This window comes from Prinia subflava, chromosome 7 (assembly GCF_021018805.1).
Source record: "Prinia subflava isolate CZ2003 ecotype Zambia chromosome 7, Cam_Psub_1.2, whole genome shotgun sequence".
In the NCBI taxonomy this organism is placed as follows: domain Eukaryota; kingdom Metazoa; phylum Chordata; class Aves; order Passeriformes; family Cisticolidae; genus Prinia; species Prinia subflava.
This window is the reverse complement of record NC_086253.1, coordinates 26,186,654-26,203,463: the sequence shown is the minus strand read 5'-3', so window position 1 is coordinate 26,203,463 and position 16,810 is coordinate 26,186,654. Positions and strand designations below refer to the sequence as shown.

At 36.0% G+C, this 16,810-nt stretch overlaps 1 protein-coding gene across 15 annotated transcripts in view; it reads left to right on the top strand.

The window, feature by feature from the left end:
- The window catches only part of FRYL (FRY like transcription coactivator), a 186,651-nt gene that overhangs the window by 117,939 nt on the left and 51,902 nt on the right, over positions 1–16,810 (top strand). For all 15 annotated transcript variants that reach the window (XR_010080958.1, XM_063401905.1, XM_063401906.1 and 12 more), the window contains 16 exons: positions 1,160–1,397; positions 2,021–2,206; positions 2,296–2,382; positions 3,125–3,393; positions 3,817–4,012; positions 4,941–5,065; positions 7,236–7,293; positions 8,670–8,761; positions 9,844–10,016; positions 10,464–10,624; positions 11,153–11,263; positions 12,146–12,300; positions 12,525–12,624; positions 13,713–13,881; positions 14,659–14,918; positions 16,100–16,240. Coding sequence is in view for 14 of the 15 variants with exons in the window: in XM_063401905.1 (XP_063257975.1) it covers positions 1,160–1,397; positions 2,021–2,206; positions 2,296–2,382; positions 3,125–3,393; positions 3,817–4,012; positions 4,941–5,065; positions 7,236–7,293; positions 8,670–8,761; positions 9,844–10,016; positions 10,464–10,624; positions 11,153–11,263; positions 12,146–12,300; positions 12,525–12,624; positions 13,713–13,881; positions 14,659–14,918; positions 16,100–16,240 (2,521 nt within the window). In the remaining variant the exon portion in view is untranslated. The remainder of the gene's footprint in view (positions 1–1,159; positions 1,398–2,020; positions 2,207–2,295; positions 2,383–3,124; positions 3,394–3,816; positions 4,013–4,940; positions 5,066–7,235; positions 7,294–8,669; positions 8,762–9,843; positions 10,017–10,463; positions 10,625–11,152; positions 11,264–12,145; positions 12,301–12,524; positions 12,625–13,712; positions 13,882–14,658; positions 14,919–16,099; positions 16,241–16,810) is intronic.

Below are 16,810 nucleotides of genomic sequence, written 5' to 3'. Positions count from 1 at the left end.
CGATTGTCAGTGCACTCACTCGCTCTGCAGTGTGAGTCACTGCATGCAGAATCTGTCCTTGCTGCTCCTGCCAACCTTCTGCACTTGGTCAGGTTTTACTGGCCATAGTAGCAGAAGGTAAATTTATCCTGGAGACGTTGCACTTATTTTAGAGAGAGTATTTTGAGAAGTAGGAATTTATTTCTGTTGCTTTGTTTTTGAGGTTGTTTTATCTTTTTGTAAATGCTATACTTTTTTTTTTCTTTCTTTTTCTTTCTGTTGTGAATACTATAAATTGTCATGAAGTCATTCTTGTTTGACATTACCAAAATTTGAGACAGGCACCTGCAGGAAATTTATGATTTTTCTCTAGTAATCCTTCTTTGTTTTTCCATTTTTCTGTGATCCAGCACTACCCATATCCTTCCATCTCATATCTGAGTTTAAATTGAATGTACCTTATCAATACTGATAAATGTTTGGGAAGATTTTTTTTTTTTTAATTTTTAATGTGATGATAGTTTGGCACAGAAATACAGGACAGCTTATAGCTTTGAAGTTATAAATCCATTTTCATATAATGTGTTAAGTTACATATATAAAAAGTTAGTAATAACATAAGAGAATAAGATTTTTCTAGCACTCCTTCTTCAGTGTTTAAAATAATATAAAAGACATGAAAGTATTAAGTAATAATGCAATACTGGGATATAGGTGTCTTCTACCATAGCAAGCTTAGACAGATTTTTAAGTATATGTGCAAAAGATTTTTTGGTGATTTTTTTCTCATATCCAAATCTCCTTTAACTGCAAAACGAATGTGTTCTTTTCAGTTTTAATTTGAAGAAAACAGCCTATACATCACAGAGTTCTGGTCTGCTGAGCTCTAAGGTGGTTGCTCAGACGCTTGCAAAGATGTACCTTTGTTAGACACTTGATGGTCTCTCTTGAACAGTTTATTTGTATTAAGTTTTGTCAAACCTTGCATTATTCTGCTGTAGTAGAAGGGCCTTCTCTTACTAGCCAGTTTCAGGTTTATTCAGTGTAGAAAATGAATCTCTGTGCAACGGTTCTACTTTGTACAGTAAGGAGGGAAGAGTAAACACGAAACTTTAAATGACAAAGGCTGTTTAAGAGTATACCTATCTAGGGTGATGATACCAATATTTTTTCTGAACAGGCTGACAATTCATATGGATGAAGAACTTCGTGCCTTGGCTTTCAATACACTCCAAGCATTAATGCTTGATTTTCCAGATTGGCGGGAAGATGTTCTTTCAGGATTTGTATATTTTATTGTGCGTGAAGTGACCGACATCCACCCAACGCTTCTTGACAATGCAGTAAAAATGTTAGTGCAGCTCATAAATCAGTGGAAACAAGCAGCCCAAATGCACAATAAAACACAAGATTCTCAGGTATATCTATATAAGGTCCTTTGATGTTAAACATACTTGGAATCTACATACAAAGTTAGTAGTGGGCTTTACTGGTTTTGTAAAAATTCAGCTAAATTTCTTACAGTGCTTGAAAACCTTTAGATCTCTTATTTTAAATCAACATTTTTTATCAAAACAAAATTAGTCTTAAATTATTAAGTATTATTAAGTATTACCTAAACACTAATTCATGACAACATTTTGCTTACATTGTAGTTCATCATGTGTAGCTGGAAATATGTAGCAGTTATTAAACAGTAGAACTAAATCCACCATTTTTTACTAGCCAGTAGAAAGGGTTCAAATAATTTAATATCATAATCTTTTACAAAAAATTATTTCTTGAGGTTTTTTAAATTTTGCTGTCATTGCATCATCTTGTGAGAAAGTGCAATAAAGATGTTGTGGTATTTGTTTGGACTAAATTCAGAGAGGTAATAAAAAATGGAGTGATTAGTATTATGTTATTCTCATAATGCAAAATTTGACTAGTAGCCAAAAATCTAAATATTTTATGATTAAATCTGCCATCGCAAATAATGGAACTGTATCTTGTGTTTATTTTTTGTTTGTTTGTTTAACTTCTGTGATGCTTTTCATAGCGTGGCGTATCCAATGGGGCTGCCCATACCCTTCCCCTGGAGAGGAGCCTTTATTCCAGTGTATTTCACGTGGTGGAAGGCTTTGCTTTGGTCATCCTTTGCAGCACAAGGCCTGCCACCAGGCGGTTAGCTGTCAGCGTTCTCAGAGAAATAAGGGCCTTGTTCACACTTCTAGAAATTTCCAAGGTAAGAGTTGATGAGCCATTCTTGGGCTGCCTGGTGAAACTACTTTTATTTTGACATTCTTTGAGTTTGATATGCTTTCTGTTTTGTAGAGTGATGATGAGTTGGCCATAGATGTAATGGACAGACTAAGTGCTACTATCCTGGAGAGTTTCATACATCTCACAGGGGCTGACCAGGTAGGACAGGTTTTATGTAAAGTTTTTTGTAAGATGAGGTAATTCTGCAAAGCTGTTCCAAATAAATAGTGTATATTTCAAATGATAGTGTCACTATGTTCATGATAATTTTATCAGCAATTTGTCACCACAAACAAAAAGGCAAAAGTCTAAGGAATGTTGTGAGGTTGACAGCACCACTGTAAACTTTCTGTCTGATAGTGTGTTGTTATCACCACCATATAAACACTGAGAGCTGTGTCTTCATCTGTTTTCTCTCATCTTGCTCACCAACTGCAATTTCTTAAAAGCAGAGGGCACTGCTTTTTTCTGCAGTAATATAGTGTAATAACAGTCAATGTGCCTTTTATCCATGAGGAAAGCTGTAATAACCGGTAGTGAATAACAACTGAATTCCATACTTACGTATTTATCATAAACTCCTAAGTATTAGCAAAACCTCTGATTCTAGGATTAGGAAACAAGTGAAATTCAGTAGTAAGGCTTTCAGAGTACAAATCTTTTGGAAGAATTAAATCATTATGCATGAAAGGGTCTATTTCCTAATACCAGTTTGTTCACAAATAATGTTTCGGTAGCTGTTCACATTAAGAATTTCTGTAAAAAGCCCCATAAATTATTTTTTTATCTGTTCCAGTTATGATTTTGACACTGATACTTTATTAGATATATAACAAAAGAGATTGTTGCCTAAAATACATGGATATTAAATATTGTCTCCTTGTCTTTTCTGTGCACACAGACTACTTTACTGTACTGCCCCAGTTCAATAGATTTACAAACTCTGGCTGACTGGAATTCCTCCCCAATCAGCCACCAGTTTGATGTGGTCAGTCCCTCACATATTTGGATATTTGCACATGTGACTCAAGGCCAAGATCCGTGGATTATAAGCCTCTCCAGTTTCATGAAGCAGGAAAATCTTCCAAAACACTGCCCAACAGCTGTAAGCTATGCTTGGACGTTTGCTTACACAAGACTTCAGCTACTGTCTCCACAAGTGGATATCAAGTATGTTGATTTCTAAAGTAAATACAGGATATTATATTGAGTATTTGTTCAAGATTTATCATCATTGTAGTATCATTATTGTTTCAGAGAGGCAACATATAAATTCTTGATATTGTCTTTGGATTTAGTTCAGCTTCATATAACAAAAAATTGAGTAGATTTATCTGCATAAAATATCAACTGCAGTAAACATTAATTAATTAATGCCTTTGGCCGTGTTGTAGTTCAGCAGATTTGAATATAAAAGCATGCATTATTGAAGTACAAGTCTGCTCTGAATAACTTATTCAGAGTTTACCATGTTAACAATTTATGAAGCAATGATATATGCATAATTGAAAAATAAATTCAGTAGAAAAGTGAAGTAAAATGTGGTAAGCTTCATTTACTCTACTGAACTCTTCTCTTTCTCTTTTTTAATAGCAGCCCTATCAATGCAAAGAAAGTAAATACTACTACAAGCAGTGACTCCTATATTGGGCTCTGGAGAAACTACCTGATTCTTTGCTGCAGTGCAGCATCTTCTTCAAACTCCTCTGCTTCCACAGGCTCTGTGAGATGTTCCCCTCCTGAGACGCTGGCGTCTACCCCAGACAGTGGTTATAGCATTGATTCAAGAGTAGGTTCTTCTAATGCTTACTGTAAATAAGTCTACATCTTATTGGGAATGGAAACATCAGAGGTGTTCTGTAATAACTATTGTGATTAGAAACTGGTATCATTTGTCTGAAAATATTTTTAGGACACATTTGTTTTTCGTTTTTTTTAGACCACTGTGCTGTGTATGTTTTTAAAGCAAATCTTGTCACACAGTGGAAACATTTACCCAGTCTCAAAGTCTTATCTAGCAGTAATAAGGAAATGCTTTGCTGTTAAAGGGGTGGTTTTGCTGTCATTAGACTTCTGTAGTTCTGAGCAAATAGCCTCTCACTTCAATAACTGGAACAGGGACCTATTCAGGAACAACGTATCTTGTTATATTTTCCCAATTACAGATACTTTTGTGTCTGCCTTGCTTCATATCATCTGCAGATTATGGTTTTTTCCCTCTTTCATTCTTTTTGTTCATCTCCTTTTTGGCTTCCTGTAAAAGGTACAGTAGAGATGATGATAATTCATGGACTATGCAGCAGATTTTTGGCAGAAGCAGCCTGTTCTACTTGCTTGGTACCAAGATACTTTCCCTAAGTCTGAGAAACTGTAGACTGAAAGCTTTGTTCTCTTTGAGAACCACTTGGGAGTCTAAGGAGTTGGACACCAGAAATCTACTTCTTCTCCAAGGAGGGCAGATACATTAACATGCAAAGCATCTGTATATCAAGTTGTGTACTTCATTGTCATTTGACTATGAAAATTCAGGTTATGCAAGAAATAGTTAATACTGCTTTACTATTTCCGGAAATCTTTTCCATGTTGAAGATAAATTTCACTTTTATGATTTTGAGTTACTGGTCCAGTGTGAGAAGACTGTGAAATTACAGCAGTTGTTTTCATGTCATCACCTTGTGGTAACTCTTCATTGTGTTTTATTCTGGTTTTCTTCTTAGATTATTGGCATTCCATCCCCTTCCTCCCTGTTTAAGCACATAGTTCCAATGATGCGCTCTGAGAGCATGGAAATTACAGAATCTCTTGTCCTGGGACTTGGCAGGACCAACCCAGGAGCTTTTAGGTAACTGTTGTGTTTCATTGTTCATGTGTTTCTATGCTAATTGGTTACAAATCTGGGGAATTGGAGTTTATTTTTTCTTTTTTTCTCTTTTTTTTTTTTTCTTTTTTTTCTTTTTTTTTTTCTTCTTTTAAGAATGGTTAAAAAGCTGTAACAACTGATTCTCATTGTCTTCTCTAGCATTTATAGGCATGATAGAGATGGTTAGAGGTGTAAGAATTTTATGTACAGCACATGCCTGCATAAAGAAAAATAAGTTAGTAGAAAGAATAAACAGCTTATTGGTATTAAAAGCTTTCCTTCTCTGAAAGAACAGATTATGTGAACTAAAAACATTTGAAATGTTAATTAGAATCAACTTTGTAGGAGTTGATAAACTCTCTTTATTGATATTGCCAATTGCTCATTATGAGGGTGAATGAAGAGAGAGAACATCTGAGAGCAGGAAAACTTCCTGGGAAGGCCATCAGATATTCTCTGACTCTCTTATCATGAGAGTTACAAGGTTGTACCATGCATAGCAACCAACTGATTCTGCAGAAGGAACCTGGGATTGCTAATACTTTAGGTTTTGAAACCTAAGCATCTTATGATGATGCTTCTCTCCAGTCACTTGTGTCCCATATTATCACAGATAAAAAGCCAATATTGAAACTAATGCCAGATTCTCAGTTGTCGTATTCTGGTTTATATGACTTGATAATCTTATAATTTTATATAATATCTGACTTTATTTGCTACTAGGAGTAAAGCAAGACTTTGTGCCATGATCCTGAAGAGCTGCTTAACAGCTCTGAAGTCTAGAAAATGCTTTCAGAGATAATTTTATGAGAAATCCTTGATTTCTGAAGTAGAAACAACTCATCCATCAAGTGAAAAAAAAAGATCTGATCTTCATCACTTTTATAATTTCTGTATTCAGAAGGTGGTTTTTTTTTTCTATGACTAGCTTTTTTCTCTGTCCAGTGCATGTATTCACACCAGCTGCTAGCTGTAACCCACCCTTCACCATTGCTGTTCTGCACTGATTGGGTGTTTAGCTTTTGTGGTTTTAGGCACTGTTCCTCCCCACTTGTTGTGCTTACTCAGGAACTTTTTCCATTATAGATTATATATATGCAATCCATGTAAATTTATTAGAATAGTATTTTTGTTTTGTGTAACTGATCGTATGAACTCTTCTAGGTATCTCTTGATTTCCATTGTAAGGTGACCTTTAATTATATTTTAGCACAAAAAAGTTTCCTCCAAATTACTTTCTGTGTTTTCTATGTTTGAAAGAAAATATAGAACAATATCTAACCATGCTTAACTTTCTTGTAAATGAGTACACCACAAAAGTTTGTGCAGCATTCTGATCACCTGGACCAATTCTCTGAAGGAGAAACTTTGCATGAGGTATCAGAGGAGTCAGTCATTTACCAGGAAAACTTGAAGTGGTTTATGCTTGTGGTGTATCTCAATTAAAGCACCACAGGAAGTAGAAGGTGTCCACTCCAACAAATCTGCAGGCAGTAGTTATGATGTTAAGAAACATGAAAATCACCCCGATGTATTTTTACCTTAGTATTTTGTCTGCATACTTCCATACTACTGATCTCCCTTCCCTGCCTCCTTTTTGAAGTCATAGCAGAATCTTAGTTTGGCAGAAGGAACCAAGTAATAATAAAGACTGTGGAGCTTCACAACAAATGGGGAATGTAAGCACAGTGCCAAAAACTGTTTCAGTTTTCAAAGAGACTGATCTGACCTATGTCAGTGTCTCGTTACTGGACTTAAAGAAACAATATGAACAACTAAATGCACCATAACAGCTGAAAGGGTATTGTATGATAAGCTGCCAACTTCTTTTTTTTTCCCCTTATGATATCTGTTTGCACCATATGGCTTTGTTAAAAACCCTTAATATGAAAATAAATGAAAATCATCTGTCATAGAAATAAGCCATAATAATTGGAGAATGCAAATTTAGGGATAATTGTTTAGACATTTATTTAATAATCTGTTTTAAATTAGGAAAATATCTTTCTAGGAAACTTTTCTTTTAAAAGCTACAGGTAAATAAGGAAAACCTGAGGGTTTTTTAACTTGAGTTGTAACACTAGTTCACGAGAAACATCTTTCACTTAAGATGTTAATGTTTGTTTTTATCCTTTTAATTTTTTTAATTCAGGGAACTAATAGAAGAATTACATCCTATAATTAAGGAAGCGCTTGAAAGAAGGCCAGAGGTAATTGAATAATTTCCATTATACTCAGTACAGTTTTAACTGCCTTTTCACAAAGGGGAAGTGTTAGTTATTTTCTTTAATTTGAGCATGTAAAAAGAGTCAATATAACAGGTGAAATGTTTCTTTTTTAAATGATTGTATTTACATTAGAAGAGCTGCTTTTTTGAGCTCTCTGTTGTTCCTGTATCAGAGATTTTGTTTCAAATGATGAAAAACACTGTAACCTTTTCCACATTCTTTTAATTTCTTTAACCTAATTATAGTTTTACACAGTTGTTACTTCGTTATATCATCAGTGACATTCCCACAATTAGTGGTACCTATGACATAGAATTGAGTTTTACTGTCCACCAACTTTATTGGAGTGTGGTGGTGTTGGTTTTTAGTGAAAAAGGTTGTAAACTCACCTGACTGTTCTAATGAAAACGGTGGGAAGGAACAGCACTTGTGTTTCAAAATGTTACTGTACTGTAGTGTGTTGTGTCAGGCTTGCATATAAATTGTAGAATCATAGCACATTTTGGGTTGTAAGGGACCTTTAAAGGTCACCTAGTCCACCCACCCTGAAATGAGCAGGAATATCTTCAGCTACATCAGGTTTTTCAGAGCCCCATCAGTCCTGACCTTGAATGTTTCCACTGATGGCGCATCTCTCACCTCTCTGGGCAGCCTGTTCCAGAGTTTCACCCCCATCACCATAAAAAGTGTCTTTTTTCTACCTAGTCTAAATCTACCCACTTTTAGTTTAAAACCATTGCCCCTGTTGTATCACAACAGGCCCTGCTAAAACGTTTGTCCCCATTGTTCTTACAAGCCCCTTTTAAGCACTGAAAGGTCATGATGAGTGACCTCCCTGGACCCTTCTCTTCTCCAGGCTGAGTAGCCCTAGCTCTTGCAGCTTCTCTTCACGGGAGAGGTGCTCCAGCCCTCTGATCATTTTTGCAGCCCTCCTCTGGACACACTCCAGTATGCCCATGTCCTTCCCGTGCTTGTGGGCCCCAGGAGGCAGCACTCCAGGAGGGCTCTCCAGAGACAGGACAGAATGACCTCCCTCAAAATATGTAGGAGGGCTGCCTTTTGCACTTCATGGTTTTACATGTTGCACTTAGTGAGGAGAGACCAACAACAACCATGGTCTACATAATACATGTAATAGCAAACCTGGTGTATCTCAGAGCTACAACAGGGAAAACGTTTGTTGTCTGGTTTATTAAGCTTCTTAGCAATTTTAGTAACTTACCTTAAAAGGTTGGCATCTCTGATAACGGGATGCCAGTTGTAGTACAGATAGATAATAATGTTTTTATATTCTATTCTGGTTTTCTACTTAGTTTTTCCTCTACTTCATTTAATTTTGTGTTTCCTCTGATGAGCAGAACATGAAACGGCGCAGGCGTCGAGATATTTTACGAGTACAACTAGTACGAATCTTTGAACTGTTGGCAGATGCTGGTGTCATTAGTCACAGGTAGGGCAGCACGGGTGAGAAGTTGTCAATCACTGATACACTTACAGCTCATTATACTGAGCATGCAAAATTCATTAGTGAGTTTCAGTATATCATGAAATAAATAGACATGGGTTTATAAAACTCAGAATTTTGCTGGCTTTCTAATCCCTTTCACTCCCATTTTCTTCATCACTGTGTTCTGTGTTTTATTTAAAATGTTACTACTCTCCAGGACGTTACTTTGAACAGGCAGTAATGTCATAGTCCCTCTTTGTGTGTGCTCAAACATCGCACCAGTTGTGCAAATCATAACTATTCTGTGATAGTTCAGGTACTTTGGCCTTACTTGGAGTGCTGGTGCTGGTCAGCACATCCTATGCAGAGAAGGCTACTGATCATTAATTTTGGACTTGTGGAGGATGGAGAATGTTAACTTAGTTATTGAGATGTTTTCCCTCAGTTTACCCTGCTTGTGTAAGGACACTTTAAAAGAGGCAGTTTTGGCATATGTTTTACAGAAGCCTCTAGGATTTTTTTTCCTATGCATATGGGATTGTGTAAGAGCAAGTAGGCTAGGAGATGGTTAGCCCTCTCCCCCCACTCTGTTCAACTATGATACTTTGGCAACTATTTGTCAGCCTTAACAATATAACCAGAGAGAAATTCTCAGTCTTCAGGTAGATTTCAGAATGTTGCCTCAGAAGCATTGCTGAAATGTCTATCAGCATGCTGATATTTTAGAGTCCAACTATTAAAATCATATTTTCCCTTATCTTTTAAGATTCTCATTAGGGGAGGGGGAAGGGACTTTGTGTTTGAGGATTTTAATTATTATTTTTAACACTTCTCCCCAGTATAAGAACGGGTTCTGTGGAAGGATGGGTGACTTCAGATAATTAGGTTTGATTCTTAGTTGCTTTCACTGGACTTTTTATTTTAATGCAGAAGTAGAAGCTGGATGAAGAAATTACTTTGAATTAAGTATTTGCAGTGATGAGATTGTAGGGATTTTTAAAGCCAAGAAAAAAAAAAGATAATTTTCAAATGTTGTATATAATTACCATGCTCTTTGATTTTCAAATTTTGTTTTATTTGTTCAGTGCAAGTGGTGGCCTTGATAATGAAACACATTCCCTCAACAACACTTTACTTGAGTATGTTGATCTAACAAGACAACTCCTAGAAGCAGAAAATGAAAAGGATTCTGATACATTGAAAGATATCCGATGCCATTTTAGTGCCTTAGTGGCAAATATCATACAAAATGTTCCAGGTATGTAAAAATGTTGCTTCTTGATTGATTACTGTATTTAATAAACAATGCACTAAAAAAAGAAAAAAAAAGAAAAAACAGAAACTAAACAAAAAGGCACTTTTTATCTGAACTTTCAGAGTACTTTCATTAAAATAATTTATGACATCAGTTTTGAGTATAACTTTAGCAGTATGAGTTTTAAGAGAGATTTTTGGTACTGTTTGGCAAAATCTTGGTGATTGTCTGTGTATTTGAGTTCTGTGGACTAATAAATAGCTTATTCTTGTACACTACTGGCATTAAACAGGACTGTAGCAAGCCTACATCCAGGCATTATGGTGTTAAAATAATAGTGGGTCTTTACATGGATTTTTTCTTTTATATTCATAGTTTGGGTCTGTTTGTGTTACGTGCTTTATCTTAAAGAATTACAAGAGTGTGTATAACTGTGGGCTTTTCTTACAGTTCACCAGAGAAGAAGTGTCTTTCCACAGCAGAGTCTACGCCACAGTCTATTTATGCTGTTCAGTCATTGGGCAGGTCCTTTTAGTATCATGTTTACTCCCCTGGACAGATACAGTGACAGAAACATGCGAATAAACAGACACCAATACTGTGCATTAAAGGTATTTCAATACTTTTGAATTTAATAAATAGATTTAGTAAATAGATTGTTGTGTCAACGTGATGCAAATTTCACATTTGGGCTTTTTAGATGTGGTTTTCACATCCATGCTTTAGCGCCTTTTTATTCCTTCTGCTTACATGTGTGTTTATGACAGTTCAGCTTCTTTCATACTGTAACTATTGCATTTGCTATAGAAATTTCTTACAATTACCACTGAATGTTCACTTCCTGTGACTTTAGTTCTCATTTGCTTAAGTTAAAGGCTTTCATCTAAATGTACTTTCTCAGTGAAACTGGTGTATTAACTCTTCACTATGTCAGCATTTTAATATTGACCCTTCCTTGTATTTGAAAGTTGAGAAAAATATAATTTAATAATTTCTTGAATAAATGTTAAACATTTTTTATTACCCTTGGTCTTCCTCTCTTAACAGGCTAGAATTTAGTTACCTGATATTTCAATGGGCTGACTAAGAGCACTTCCTGTATTAGTTACTAAAATGTGTTTTTCAATTGCTTTCCAAAGGCCATGTCTGCGGTACTTTGTTGTGGCCCTGTTGCAGACAACGTTGGGCTTTCATCTGATGGCTATTTATACAAATGGCTGGATAATATTTTGGATTCACAAGATAAAAAGGTAATACAGGCAATGTCAACATCACTTTGCAACTGTCAGTGCCTTCAAACATGTTTTAGTGAGTTTGCAGACAAATTTGCCTAAATGCTCTACTTAAGCTCAAAGCTGTTTTAGTAGCGCAGGGTTTTGCCCTTTTCATGTGTATTCACCCTGTTGAGGAAGGTGGTCCCTAATCACAGTCTAAGAACAGAGAAACAGAATGGAAGAGGAAGGGACAAGGGGTGAAGAAGCACTGTATATTCTCTATAAAGTGATCAACCATGCTAAGTTGTTACAGTAAGTCAAGTGTTCCACAAATTTAAAGGAGTTTTTGAACATGAACTCTTGTAAGACTGTAGAGTTCTTTGGGGTACTTTGGAGTTAGTAAGACCAAACTTTTCATCTAAACAGTAAGGCGAGCTTTAAAGGTAGGACCTCTATTGCCCTGTAATGCTAGGACTAAATAAAAATACAGTTCCTGTGGGCTACTTTGATTCCAGGCAAGGTGCAGGTCTCCATGCAAATCTATCTCTTGTATCCCACTGGAATTCCTGCATGTGTTTAAATGCTTCTCTGTATCTAGTGCTTTCAGGGCAGTGTTTCAGTGCAAGGCGTAAAAATGGTAAATAGCTCAAGCTAGCCTTGGAACTGAAGAGAAAAAAGTGTCAGTAGAACTCTAGTTATTTGTATCAATGATTTATGACTGTGTGCAAGTTGAACAGTAAACAGTGTGACAGAGTTATCTGTTGTTGTTTTAGGCTATGGTGTCACTGGTTTTGGATGGAACAGATTTTATGTTCCCAATGGCTTCAGGTTTCTTAAATATTTATTTTCCTATTTTATGCCATTTTGTAAGTTAGTCTTTTTTTCTACATTTTGAAATACATATTTACTCTTCCCTAGGTTCACCAGCTCGGCTGCGAGGCAGTCATGCTGCTCTTGGAACTCAATCCTGACCAGAGTAACCTCATGTACTGGGCCGTTGACCGGTGTTACACGGGTTCCAAGCGGGTAGCAGCTGGCTGCTTCAAAGCCATAGCCAGCGTGTTCCAGAACAGGTACTGCAGCATCTTTCAAATCTTTAAAACTCCCATTTTCAGAGTGTGCTTTCATGTGGAACTGTGGTTTTTGCTTGCACAGAGAGAAAAGATCGCTGCTGCTTGTGTGTGTGTGTTACTAGAGAAACTTCTCAAAATGTTGTTCTATCCCCTATCATGTTACTTATAAAATAAACTTAAATAAATTCAAATCTTAGAAAACAAATGTAATTTTTTTTTCCTAGGGATTACCAGTGTGATACAGTGACCCTCCTGAATCTGATACTATTTAAAGCAGCTGATTCTACTAGGGCTATCTATGAAGTTGCTATGCAACTATTGCAGGTTTGTAAGCTAATTCTGATTATTATTTTTTTCTTTAAAAATAAATATTGTCCTATATATTTAAAAAACCTGATTTTGATTGACTGCTTTCAGTAATGAAATACAATGTTGTTTTTTTTCTTCTCTATTTTAGTACATAGTTAAACCAGATCCTTACTTGGCACTTCCCTGAAAGTCTGTCTGTTTCTATGCACTCGAGACCTGTATTTTCATAATATCTGATTTTTCAAGAAACAACCTAAATCAGGACTCTGTTGATTTGTACCTGAAACAGAGTGATATATAGCTTCATTTGTCCAAAAGCACCTCAGAGAGAAGCAAATTGCTTCCCAAGCCTTCACTGTCTGCTGGGGTAGCAGTCAGTTTTCAGATTTTTGTGCTATTACTAAACATATTTTCATCTATCCATGTGGAGAGATGACATGTAAAAATCTTGTTACCCATTTAATTTACTTTTGTATATTCCTCCTATCTGAGGTCATTTAGGGGTGCTTAAGGCAGCATTAGTGTTTAAAAATCTATGCTGATAGTAGTTCAGATTTAGGTCTTGGAGTTTTTTCCAAAGGTTTTTGTTGTCAGCTAAATTCAACAGTGAAGTCCTCACTGGTCACACCCTTATTGATACATCATCCCCATCTTTCTTCTCAAGTGGACACTACTTTTTAAGATCAGCCCAAATTGATTTTTAAAGTATCAGAGTGCTTTAGTCTCCTGCTGCATCTCTACCACATCAAAGATTGTGTTGTCCCTATCCACGTCTCACAGATGAACAAAAATTGGTATTGTTTGGAAATGCAAATGTTAAATAGTATTTTTCATTTCATTATAATATAGTGAAATAAATTTGTATTTAAGATGGTATTTTGTGAAAGCAGATTTTTGGAACCTTACTGATGAAAACTCACCAAATGGAATGTATCTTACCTAGTCTTCTATTAAGTGTTAGCAAATGCTGTGAGTGTATGGAGATCTGCATAGATAAGAGACATTAAATGAGAGTAGATACATGAACTTAAGAAGTGATTTTTATATAAAATTTCTGTAGTAGCTCTATACTTAGCTTCAAATTCTGAACATTACTGTTGTAGATTTTGGAACCAAAGATGTTCTGTTACGCTCACAAACTGGAAGTTCAGCGGATGGATGGGGTTTTGGGACAGCCTTCTCCTTTGCCACATTTGTATTCTATGTCGTATTATCAACTGTCAGAAGAGTTAGCAAGGACGTATCCTGAGCTGACACTTGCTATCTTCTCAGGTATGATTTTAACACAGAACAAAAAACTTCAAGTCAAAAGCATTGTACAAAATGTGTCGTTCTTATTCTTCAATAACTGATTTCTATGTAGTTCACTAAAATCAGACAACAACATCATCATACCAAATAAAGACAAAAAAACCTAGGTGACGGGTTTTGTTCACTTGTATTTGAAATATATTCAAGGGGAAAGAACATGAATCAAAAATATTTTTAGTGACTTTCTAATTGCCATGGAAAATCACATTATAGAAATAATTTGCAATTGTTTTTAAAAATCATTCTTTCATTGTTCTCTCTAGTGTGTTATTTACTGTAGATTTTCTTCACTACATTTTCTGTAGCATTTTTAAACAATTGCAGAATAATAACCTCTTACATAATTTTTTTTAAAAAAACCTACTAGGACTAATCTAAGGAAGAAAATTTTTTAAGTGTTTTTTTTCCAAACTTGGTACATTTTTTTTTGCCATAGGTTTTTCAGTTCCCTCCTTCAATTCGAGGAATATATGTACATATACACACACACACATGTATATGCATACTCATGTGATTTCTTCAGCATACTGTTTGTCAGCAGTGTGTTCAGTTAGCTCTGCTGAAGACTGTGGACTTTATCATTATGAAATGGCACTTGCCAGCTAAACAAAAAATTGCATCTATGTCAGTGTTACATTATATCAGTATGGTATGCTAGGCTCACGGTTGTTATTATCACCAAGCCAGTTCTCATTATTGATTTGGAATTCATGTATGTACCTCATTTTTGCATGGCAGAAGTAAGTCAGAGGATCCAAACAGCTCACCCAGCTGGGAGACAGGTGATGCTGCATTATCTGCTGCCATGGATGAACAACATTGAGTTGGTAGACTTGAAACCTTTGCCAACCATTTGTCGGCAAGATGAAGACGAGGAAGATTCATTGAAAGACAGAGAAATGATGGTGAACAGTAGACGATGGCTACGAGGAGAAGGCTGGGGATCACCACAGGCTACAGCTATGGTTCTGAACAATCTCATGTACATGACTGCAAAGGTAAAATTAATTCCTTAGGTGCTTATCTTGTTTCGGTGGATTGCTCTGTTTAGCATGCAAGAAAACACTGTTCAGATAGTGTGTCACCAAGCTTTCAAGAGTTACTGTTCATATTTGTGGAGATGCTTTGTATACCCAAACTATACCCTATAGCTTTGAGGTATTCCAAGAAATATCTAATATGCAACATAAATGTTACAGTAATTGTTATGTATAGTAACAGTATATAACTAATGTTTTGCAATATAGGTGTCTAGCTGGATAGAGAATGCCTGTATACCTATGATCTCAAAGTGGAGTTTTGGAACCTGTCTTGCTACCAGAGGCTGATTGACTCTCCTTCTTCCCATCATAGCTACTTACAACAGAGAAGTATTGCTCACATGCAATGCTCCTGACATTTCTTGTTATATGAGAATCCTACTGATGGGAGATCATGTTTTGAACTATCAATTAAAAGCTCTTGTCAGTGTGTGGTCCATGGAGTTTTATTCAGTAATGTCAGCAACTGGGAGACTGGGTCTCTGTTAAATTTCACAGAATTGTTAGAGTTGAAAGGGAGCTCTGGAGATCATCAGGACCAACACCCCTGCCAAGGCAGTGTCACCCTGAGCATGTTACACAGGAACTTCTCTGAATGGGTTTTTGGTCTCCAGGGAAGGAGGCTTCATGACCTCCCCCAACAGCCCGTTCCAGTTCTCTGCCACCCTCAATGGAAAGAAATTCTTCATGTTGAGGTGGAAGTTCTTGTGCTTTAGTGTATGCTCATTGCTCCTCATCCTGTTGCTGGGCACCACCAAAGAGGGTCTGGCACCATCCTCTTGGCCTTTGAGGTATTTATATGCATTAATGAGACCCCTCCTCTCAGTCTTCTCTAGACCAAAAAGGCCCAGCTTCCTCAGTCTAATGTATTATATATCAGTGAAATACGTTGTATCTACACATATCTTTAGATATATTTTTTATACATTTACATCTGTAAAAGAAAATAGCTATTTCCAGAATATATTTTTAAAAATACATGTGAAAGCATCATTCCAGAACATTAAAAATGCAACAGTTTTCTACAAGATTTATGACACTTTTTTCTAGAGCCTATTTCACTTGATCAGTACAGATCACTTCTGAGTACAGCATTTTCTGATGAAATTTTCAGGACATACATTTATTTTGTTTTCTAGTATGGTGATGATGTGGCTTGGTCAGAGATAGAAAATGTCTGGACTACTTTGGCAGACAGCTGGCCAAAGAATCTGAAAATAATTTTGCACTTCTTGATCAGTATTTGTGGAGTGAACAGTGAACCCAGCCTTTTGCCTTATGTGAGTATGTGACAGATCTCTCATTAGTGCTTACTGATATTTTAAAAATTAGTAGTATGTCTAGCAGCAAAGATCACCAAACAAAAATGTGAGGTAGGATTTATAGTATCAAAATCTCCACCCTGTGTTTTATAACCACTATGAACAAATCAAATTCAGTTCTTTTGTTTGCATTGCTTTGAACATCTATGTCAAAATTACGGAATCAATTTTGATTAGTCAGTCAATTAAATCAATTAGTTTGTAATTCATAGAATGGACTTGAGAAGGGGAATCAATGAGAAAGCATATCTCACCTCAAAGATTGCTGAGGCTTCCTTAGGACAACTTATTGATTTGCTGAGGGGGATAAGTCTGAAACAGCCCACTAGCTGTCTTACCAGTTATGAGCTGTCAAAATTCAGGACTCTATGAAGACCATAGACTTTATGTAGTGATTAAATAATAAAAAATGTTAAAGAGTTACTAAAATTCTATATATGTCTTAACATTTTTCCTTTGTCATAAAAAGAAACCTTAAGGGTTTGATAGCTAAACTTGTATTAATTTCATTAAGAGTACACACTGAAC